This window comes from Cupressus sempervirens, chromosome 11 (genome assembly GCF_028749045.1).
Source record: "Cupressus sempervirens isolate cs-2001-9-10 chromosome 11, ASM2874904v1, whole genome shotgun sequence".
NCBI classification, from domain to species: domain Eukaryota; kingdom Viridiplantae; phylum Streptophyta; class Pinopsida; order Cupressales; family Cupressaceae; genus Cupressus; species Cupressus sempervirens.
The window spans coordinates 754,065,353-754,075,113 of NC_143128.1; the positions used below are offsets into that span (position 1 = coordinate 754,065,353).

The following is a 9,761-nucleotide window of genomic DNA, read 5'->3' on the forward strand; positions in this document are numbered from 1 at the left end:
ACAATTTCTCTTGTTTTTATAGTTCAAGGAGGTACTCTTCTATGGATGGCTCCAGAAGTTGTGAATCAGTTGGAGCAAGTGTTGCCTTCTGATGGTCGACGAAAAATCTCAGAGCCCAGACAAAAGCTCAATAGAATGAAAGAAAATTTATGGGCATGGACAAAAACTCATTGGCATGGATAGAGATTTCCTAACAGTGACCATAAACAAGCAAACTTTTAGCAATATCTTCAGCTCCCCATATCAATGGCTTCTGATGGGAGTAGTAGCAAATATTTTAAATCTCTACACCAGAACCCACAACCATACTAGCAGCCGGGAAACGCCAGTGTGACTGTTAAATTCACTGTTATATTTCATATGGATCATAAAACCAGAAGAATGATAAATGTGCTCCCTGGTGAAACTTGCCAGAGATTGTTGATGGAAAATTTGATGCCTTTGATGGGTCCACATACACTCTAATTCAATAGCTCAATTGCAGATGCATGTGCAAGTGTGGCTAATGAAAAATAGAGATTATTGGTTTCATTATGGTGAAGTTTCTAGAAGAGTCTAGATTTTTTATTTTTTTATTTTTTTAATGGAAAAAATAATGAAACCCCAGCTAAATTGGAATCAACCAATAAGAAAAAAGAAATAATTGTAGAAAAATATTTTTTTAAAAACATTCTAAGAGTTTAGAACTGTAATATTGATTATGAGAAAAATTATTTAGAACTGAACAACTTGGAACATTAGATAGGCAAGGACTAATAATCTACTACCTACCTTAGAGGCAAAGATATCCAAGCATGTTCAATAAAAAAAGTAAAAGTAAAAGTTCTTTTAAGGGTGCCCTATAGCAAGTCCTTTTTCATTTGAGTCCCCCTGCAACCTGAGGCAACAACTACCGAGCCAATTATTTCGACTAGCTGGGTATGCCATCCTCCATCCGCATCATCCCATCCCCATCCGCAGCGCATTGTTGACTCTGCGTCCATGCGATCTTCTTGGCCGGCGCCCGTACTCGTCTCTGACATTGACAGATGGAACAGACGCGTTGAGATAGATGGAGAATTTAATTTATGCAAGATTTGCATGCCAAGACATCTTATCAATCTGAATAAGATTACTTGAGCGAGATGGCCTAAATGAATAAGATTACTTATCAATCTGAATAAGATTACTTATTTTTTAATCCTTGTCCGTAATCATATAAATCGTGAATGGCCTAAGTGTTTGCAATGTTTTCTCCTTTGGAAGTACCACACTACTTTTTAAAACCTTTTCCGTGTTTCTTTTCACTAAAAAGGATCTGTGCAATATTTACTAAATCTATTGTTTTATTATTAATTTCAATTTCAACTTTACCCAAGGGAGTGAGAGTAATGTTTTTTTTGCTAGTCATTTAAATGCCAAAGTTTATTTTAAATGTTAAGAAAATGTACATTTTTTTAATTTTATTTTAGAGTGGGGTAAACAAAAGGGTTTGTGGTAAACCTAGTGTGACTCAAACCGGAGTTGATGCGTAGCACCGGGATCATTAGCCTAACACTACGCCTCACGACTCGCCTTCACACCAACTCGGCTACTCACTCACCCTTATGTAAATTTTTTTTTTAAATTAATAAAAATTTTGTATTCATATTAAAAAATATTCAACACATTCTTGTCATATGTATGTATGTCTGTCAAAATAGTCAAGTGTACACATTAAATTCATATTAGAAAATAGTTAAACAATCTTATTAAAAAAATTCTAAAATCTAAGTCGATTTTTTTTTTGAAAATTCATTTTAAAAATTCTCTACAAAATGAAAACTCTTGAATAATTTAAATTAATATTTTATAATAAATGATATCTTAATACTATAAATTAGAGTATTATATTATATTTATGTTTAATCAATATTATATTAGTTTCTTAATATATTGAAAAATATATAACAATCATAAATTTTAAGATTGTAATATATTGTTTAAATTTGGAAAAATAATTATGATTATTATTTGTCAAAGAAAATAATTGTGACTAAAACTAATATATTATATCATTGTTTAATTTATTTCAACATATTATATCATTGTTAAAATCTATTTGAACATTTTTTTTGATAGGTAATTAGCCAAAACCTAGATTAATTATTATAATTTATTGAAACTAATTATTATTATGTGTTAAGCTCGAGTAGATTCAAAGCCAAGTCCAGTAGATTCAAAGCCAAGTCCTCCCACATGAGAGGCTAATGCTATGTTGTGTTATAGGCTCTTGACTAAAATCTATTTCTAAATTATTTATCCTCTTTATAATTAATTTAGATATGCCATTTATTCAAAATAAATTTAAAAAATTAAATTAATAGATATATCATTAAATATTAATCAATTTTATTTTAATTAAAAATAAATTTGGTTAATATATTATTAAAATATTAATTGAAGGCAAGAGCCTACAATAAAATGGTAAATTGTGAGCCTCTTATTTGGGAGGTCTTGTATGATAAATAATAATAAATCTTAGCTTTGACCTATTGCTTTTGAGAAAAAATATATTAATTTTAAAAAAATCTTTATAATTTAAACAACAAAACCATTAACAAATAATTTTAATTCAAATGGTATATAAAATGTAAGACTTCATCAATCCAATCTTATTCGTAGCTTCTATTCATTTATTATTATGATTATAAAGTGTCAATACAAATATAATCATAATTCATTTATATAAAGTTTGATAAACTATAATAATTATCTCAAGATTAATTAATTAATTGTGTGTGTGTGTGTGTGTGTGTGTGTGTGTGTGAGAGAGAGAGAGAGAACAATATGACTTATTAAAAGTAATTGACTGGTTATAAAAAATAAGAGGTGGAATTTTCATGTGCATACGAGTGGTCTAATTTCAATGAGTGTTATTATTTTTTCTTAACAAGAGTAGAATATCACCATATATTATAATAAATAAACTGGTTCAAAAAGAGCTCGTGAGGGAAAGAACAAAAAAGAAAACCCTCATTCGTTACTCATAATATTCAAGATGTGTAAAGTGTAATCCCAAAACTAGAATTGTTAAGAAACCCAAAAGGCTTTCCTTATATCTTCTAGATATTCAAACTCTAACCACATATTGGAACACTAATGAGGCTTTATAAAATAGCCATATAAAGTGCCCGTACAAATATAATCATGAATACATTTATATAAAGTTTTATAGACTTTAATGATTGTCTCAAAATTTATTGGCCAGCCATAATCCTCCATATAGATATCATCAATACCTACAAAATGAATGAGTTAGTTATAAAATTCATTTAAGAAAAAGGTCTTAGAAAATTGAATATCATTTCATAATTTCCTTACCATCTCCACTTGTTGTGTTTTGGTTAAGATCAATAGAAAAGGGCAACCCATATTATTGGTCAGTTTGTTGATCATCTAATACAACAATGCACATTTAACACATCCATTTAGATAAAATTAAATTATAAACTAAAAAATCAAATATAATTTCAAATTTTTATTTTTTCTATCATAACTAAGTTCTAAATCGGAATATTGTTCTCATAATCTATATCACATTATGTAACAATAAGAAAAATCAAAATTCCATTACCTCCACAAGTTTGTTGAAATGTTTGAGGATGAATAACCTTTGGCGTTGATGGTTGATCTCCACAAACTACATCTTGGTTATTTGATAAAGAATTAAATGCAATTAGAAATGTGAACTAAATAATTAATTTTAATAAAAATAGTTAATAGTGAGTAAATTACCATCTAGTACTTGTGTGTCATCTGTTATTGTTTGGTTCAAATCAATAGAGAAAGGCAATCAACGTCATGGAGATTCTCCTTGATCAACCAAACCTATATTGACACATGTTCAACATATGAAATAAAAATAACAAGTATTGAGCTATATGTTGAAAATAATAAAGTACTTTTGAATAAATGTACTCACCTTGTTGTGACAGAATAACTCTTTCTCCTTGTATTGCTATGCCTGAACGATTAATGACTTTTTTTCCCTTTTTCTTTTTAGAGCATACAAAGGGGAATTGAAAATTTTCATGCTCATCAACTCTTTCACTTAAGTTTTGAGTCATAGGTTTTCTTTTTTTATGAAAAGATCGATGCTTATGCATTTTACTTGGACTAAACCATGGTGCCTTTCGCTTCATAGGCATGTTCTCTGAGCTGGGAATTGATTCAAAATTGGAACTTGAAGCAAGAGATGCATGTATCTCATTTCTAAATCTTCCAACATGTTGAATGAATATTTGTTTTTCATATTCTTCTCTAGTTGACAAATTTTGGATAAATGAATTTACATAATCAATGCAATTTTGAAGTTCATCATGAGAAGTATCAAATGATCTCACACAATCTATAGTAAAAAAATAAAATTGTAAAGTCAAAATACTTTTTTAAAAGACTATATATTTCTTAAGAAAAAATTTGGTATTAAAACTTACCAGTTCTCTCATCTTCACCAATGTTGACTCCAAGTACATCTTGATCTTTTGAAGGTATAGAATCATCTACAATTGGAAAAAAATCACTTAACTTTTTGATCCATAAAATAATTTAATATCTACTTGTAAACACACATTCTTATTACCAATGTTATAGTTTTTATGACCAAAATTCCCTCCAACTTTGTCGTAATCCTTAGCCAATGCAATAACATCATCTGTATTTAAGATCAGTTTAAGTAGGTCTTAACGATATAATAATCGATTGTATAAAATAAATTATTAAAATTATCTCTCAAATGATACTTACCAACCACTTGACCTTGCTGATTTATATGGGTTCTCTTTAGTAGATCTAAAATCTTTAGCACATGTTTGCATGTGTTACCTCTTTTTGCCCACTCACAATCACACACTTGCAAATTTGGTCCAAATTTTCTTACAAGATACCATTTGGTTGAAATGGTTTGACTTCTAACTTTAAATGTATCAGGAAGGTCATATAGGTAGTAATCTGTATCTGCTATTCTTTTTTATCTCTCTAAAGAAGTTAGATAGTATCTCTCCTTTTTGAAGTTGGTTAGAAACCCAGATAACTGCAAGTATCTCTTATTTTTATAGTATGGCTCTACCCTATGAAGAAGAACATGAATGAGCCAATCCATTCTCCTTGTGCATTTTCTAGAACAGTCGGTCAAGTAGTGACTCTTGATATGCATGTGGTATGACTCTATGGAAGCATTAGTCTCTTGATTTGCGTGAGAGAAACCTCTAAATTTTTTTGCCCACATTTCTATGAAAAAAAGTATGATAATGTCTTAGCATATATATAATAAAAGAACCAAGCAATAAAAATAAAAATAAAATAATGTAATGAATAATGTGTATGATCTTACCAATGCGTCTCTCATCATGACACCAAGTCTTTCGAAAGTAATCAATAAACTCTTTTTGTTCTTTGAATTCCTCCATAAATTGTTTTATAAGATGAGTAGTGACATCTCCATCATCACTTATGGCATACATTATCTCACCTAGTCTAGTGAAAATATTTGTTCCAACATCCTTATTGCTTACAAACCTACAATAAAAAATATAGTATCAAGCTATGTTGTTAACAAAATAACTTTACATGAATTTTAAGAAGAAATGACTCACTTGTAGACATTCTTTAGCCATGCCCTGCGTACATGCCAGATACATAAAAGTAGTCGACAATTGAAGGACAATCTACAAGTTACATTACAAGTATTAATAAGTAGCATTCAAACACAATCAATTTGTCATCTAAAATTATATGTTTAAATAATGAAATGTATAGTTTTAAAACCTATATATCAAATATAATTGGAGGATTATCAAACCTAATTGCTTCAATCTCAGCGCTAGCATCATCGGTCATGAATGCATTGACTTGCCAATCTTCTTTATATTGCTTGCCTCTTTTGTAAACTTCTGCTAGCCACCCATGTATATCATCAACTTTATTTCTTGACGATATGGCCCATGCAACAGGCATGCCGGCCTCTTGTTCATCAAATACAAGTAATGAATATAACTCATACTGCACATGAAGAAATCAATAAATTAAGATTTTAGATAAATTTTAGATGAACTAAACTAAAATATATTAATATAGTTGACATTGGTATACTCACAGCATATTTATTTGTTGAAAAAGTGGAATCTATTGCTATAATAGAGTTATGTGAATGTCTCACCATCATCTCTCGCATCCATGGTGTTTGAATACCTATGGTAAATGGAATGTCTTCTCCACTATTAGGTGTTTTATAGTAGAAGAAGTTGTCTTTCTCCTCCATGTGCCATAAACTTACACTTGTGGCATCATTTTCATTTTTTTGTGATCGAAGGGAACGCACCCTTTTACATGCATTCATTACGTCTTTTCTTAGCAAAAATGTGTCCATCTTATTCATTAACTTCGTAAGACTAGGATCCAAATAATGTTGTTCACATATTGTGGAAACCCCCACACCCATCAATAACAATGACTCAATATAAGATTTATATTCATTTGACAATCTCGGTGCAACCATACTCCTTGGGTCACCAGAAGGGTCATCCTTTCTATGACAAAATTCACCACTAGCATCTTGATGACTAAACTCGTTATAAGTAATGATGGCAACATTTGGTCTTCCATACATAACTCTAACAAAAAAGTGTGTCTTACAACCCCTTTTCTTTGCAAACCTTGGTAACCTTTGCATATCTGTTTCGGGTTTTCTTCTATTATCATGAGGTCCAAATGCACAATGATATCTGTATATACATGTACAAATATACTTATACCAATTTATAATCAATAAATTTTATAAAATTAGAATATTGCATGCTTAATTATTATACTAAATCTAATCAAACCTTGAATACATTTTGGTAGCTTGGTTAGTAGGGTTTGTCAAGTTCTTCTCATGATGTTCTTTTCATACGAATGTTGTTTTTGTACCATCTAATAGACCTTCTCCCTTGACAAAGTGTGAGAGTCTCTCAAAAGGGATAGCAGCACATAAATCCATAACTGCATTATGATGTCCAATAGGTGTCCACTCTAGTTGTGCACTTGAAAAATCACTTCCTTCATTGGGGACATCTTGCACAGGTAGTTTGATGAGTGATTGCCATTTAAACTTTGTATCCATTCTGAGGAATATTAATATGGTTAGCGATCCTTAACTTGTTGAAACATGTTAAAAAAAACTAATAGGAATTTTTACATATATCTTCAATAAAACAATTAGTATATTGAAATCACAATAAATACAATTATATCCTTGATATGAAATAATTTCACTATACCATCAATGAAATGATTTCGCAAAATTATATTAGAAGTTGATATTAGATATTTTATTCTATATTTTTCTAATCTTGTGATCTAGTAATGAGATGCATGTTAGTGCAAGCCTAGGACACATGATTCATATTGCCCTAGGACACAAAGTTTAAATGGTTAATAATCATATTAAATTTGTGTGGTTAATAATAAAAATTATCTTTATATTATGGTGATTTACACATATTCTACTCTTTTTGCCTTGTTGCAAATTATTCTTGAATAACTTCAAAATGTATTATCTCTATTTCCCAAAACCCTACAATTTTCAAGAATAAGGATAATGAAGCTAGGAGTTACTTACATTATGGTATTTAATGTGTTTCTAAGAAATGATATTATTTTGCTAATAACCAAAATTCATCTCTACATTTAGATGAACCAAGTGTTCATAAAAATATCCACTCTATTGAATGTTCAAGATTTTTCATCCTAAGATAATGATAAGGTGCTAGATCGTGTTTCTATGTTGGTCTCTAACAAACATAACTCTATTTTCATGGAACCTTTCTCTCTAGATTCTTGTATCTTTAAAGGGATATTAGATTTTTGTGCAAACATAGAGTGTTAAGGTGGAAGATTATGTATCCATACAAATAGAGGATGATATCCCAATTTCATCATGGAAGGACCTATCTAGTGAGCCTATATCAAAGGTTGATATCTCATATCTCCTCAACATATTGCAAAAGTGAATGATTTTTATTAATTTTGATAGGAAAGACTAATTTGACAAGTTACTTCATCTCGAAAGCACCCACTGAAGGAGGGTTATAGATCAATTCAGGTGTTGGGTCAAAGAGATAATGGGGAAGTTAAGTGTTGTCTTAATATTTCCAAAAGTAGGGGCCTTCTTATTGAGGTCTCTTCAACTTAGAATCCTTACGAGTGATAGGTTGGAGAGGCTTGGTATAGATAACATCTTTAATTATGTTCTTTGTGGAAATGCAATGGAAGATGTAAATCACTTGTTACTGAATTATGAATTATCTCAATCATATTGGAAATGGTTTTGAATAATTTTGGATGCTATATTCCTCTTCCTTTCACTCTCTATCTCTCTCTCTCTCAACATTTGGTGGGATGAGAAATTTTGAATAAGGGCTCTATCATTTTTGAGATATGGAGCATTTCTCATTCGGTTGTGGTAAGGGCTAACTAGTGGGAAAGGAATAAGATGATATTTAGGGAGGAATTAGTGTTAGTGGATAAGGTTTGGGATAGTATTAAAGCCTTAATTTCTAAATCACTTAATGCATTTTTTATGTGGTCCAATTCTCTCTCATCTCCCTTTTCCTTGCTTATGTTTTGAATAGAAGGAAGAGAGAAAATATCCCACTGGAGGGGTACTAGTTGATAACATGGCTAAATGAGAAAATAGAAGGAAATTTAGATGGGAGAGGCCTAATGGATCCTTTACTAAAGGAAAATTTTATGGGACCTCCAAAGGGAACCCAGAGAGGTTAGAGATTGGGAAAGTTCTAAGAGACAATAGGGGCAATTTTTTTAAGATTTAACTGTTAGAACTCAAGATGGTTCAAATAATTTAGTAGATGCTTCAGTAGAGTTGGAGGGAGTTCAAATATCTCTAGGTACGAGATTAAACAAGATTTTTATTGAAGGTTTAATATCTAGAAAGATCATTAGTCGGGAGTTTCAATATGTCTTGGGTGATGTGTGGAAACTTCTCCCTAGATTCAAGGAATTTAAGCTTACTCATTGATTTAGGGAGGCTAATGCTATTGCAGATTGGTTGGCTAATTGGGGCACCTCATTGGAATAGGATTCATGTAAATTAATTGGTTTGGAAATGAGTTAATGGGTTTAGGTACACAAGATGTCATGTTCTCTATGAGATGATGTGGTTTAGAACTTGTAAAATGGGACACAAGGACATTTTTGTGTGTGTTTGTCATTGGTATGCTATGGGGCTAAAGATTTCTAGAGGGCTCATTCATTATGCCCACATCTAGGATTCCATAGCACTGGGGACTACACTTTTATGGATATATGAAACGTTCTCTCTTATTATTGTATATGAGCAATGTTAGTATGCTAATAGAAACCAAATTTAAATAAAGCTTCTACAAACTAAACAAAATTCATAAACTTCAAGATAGACTAAGATGAGCTCTCAATTGAGAATATGAGCCATTAATGGACTCTCTCAATAAGAAGCTCTCTTGTTGAGTGGCTTTGTCTAAATAGATAGGATGTATGCTCAAGCTTATGCTTCAAAAAGGGCTTCAAATGGAGTTGGAATTTGGGTGTGAGTATATGGTTTTGATGTAAAATGGCTTCTTAAAATGGCATTATGACTTTACTTCATGGATTGTGTTGTTTTGCAAAGGGGAAAGATCCAATTTATAGGCAAGAGGCTTGAGGGATTGAGGGCTAAGATGCAAGGATAGGAAAAAGCTCATGGAGGGCTCAGATTGCATGAG

At 31.0% G+C, this 9,761-nt stretch overlaps 1 protein-coding gene across 1 annotated transcript; it reads right to left on the minus strand.

Annotated features, from left to right (window-relative positions):
* Window positions 1-2,903: 2,903 nt before the first annotated feature.
* Window positions 2,904-7,213, minus strand: LOC149531791 (uncharacterized). Its single transcript, XM_089809882.1, has 9 exons — window positions 5,822-7,213; window positions 5,616-5,687; window positions 5,354-5,538; window positions 4,768-5,250; window positions 4,604-4,675; window positions 3,757-4,523; window positions 3,596-3,667; window positions 3,343-3,417; window positions 2,904-3,260 (listed from the first exon to the last, which is right to left on the minus strand). The coding sequence occupies exons 1-4, from the start codon at window positions 5,974-5,976 to the stop codon at window positions 4,991-4,993; spliced, it is 672 nt and encodes a 223-aa protein (XP_089666008.1). The 5' UTR covers window positions 5,977-7,213; the 3' UTR covers window positions 2,904-3,260; window positions 3,343-3,417; window positions 3,596-3,667; window positions 3,757-4,523; window positions 4,604-4,675; window positions 4,768-4,990.
* Between the last annotated feature and the right edge of the window lie 2,548 nt (window positions 7,214-9,761).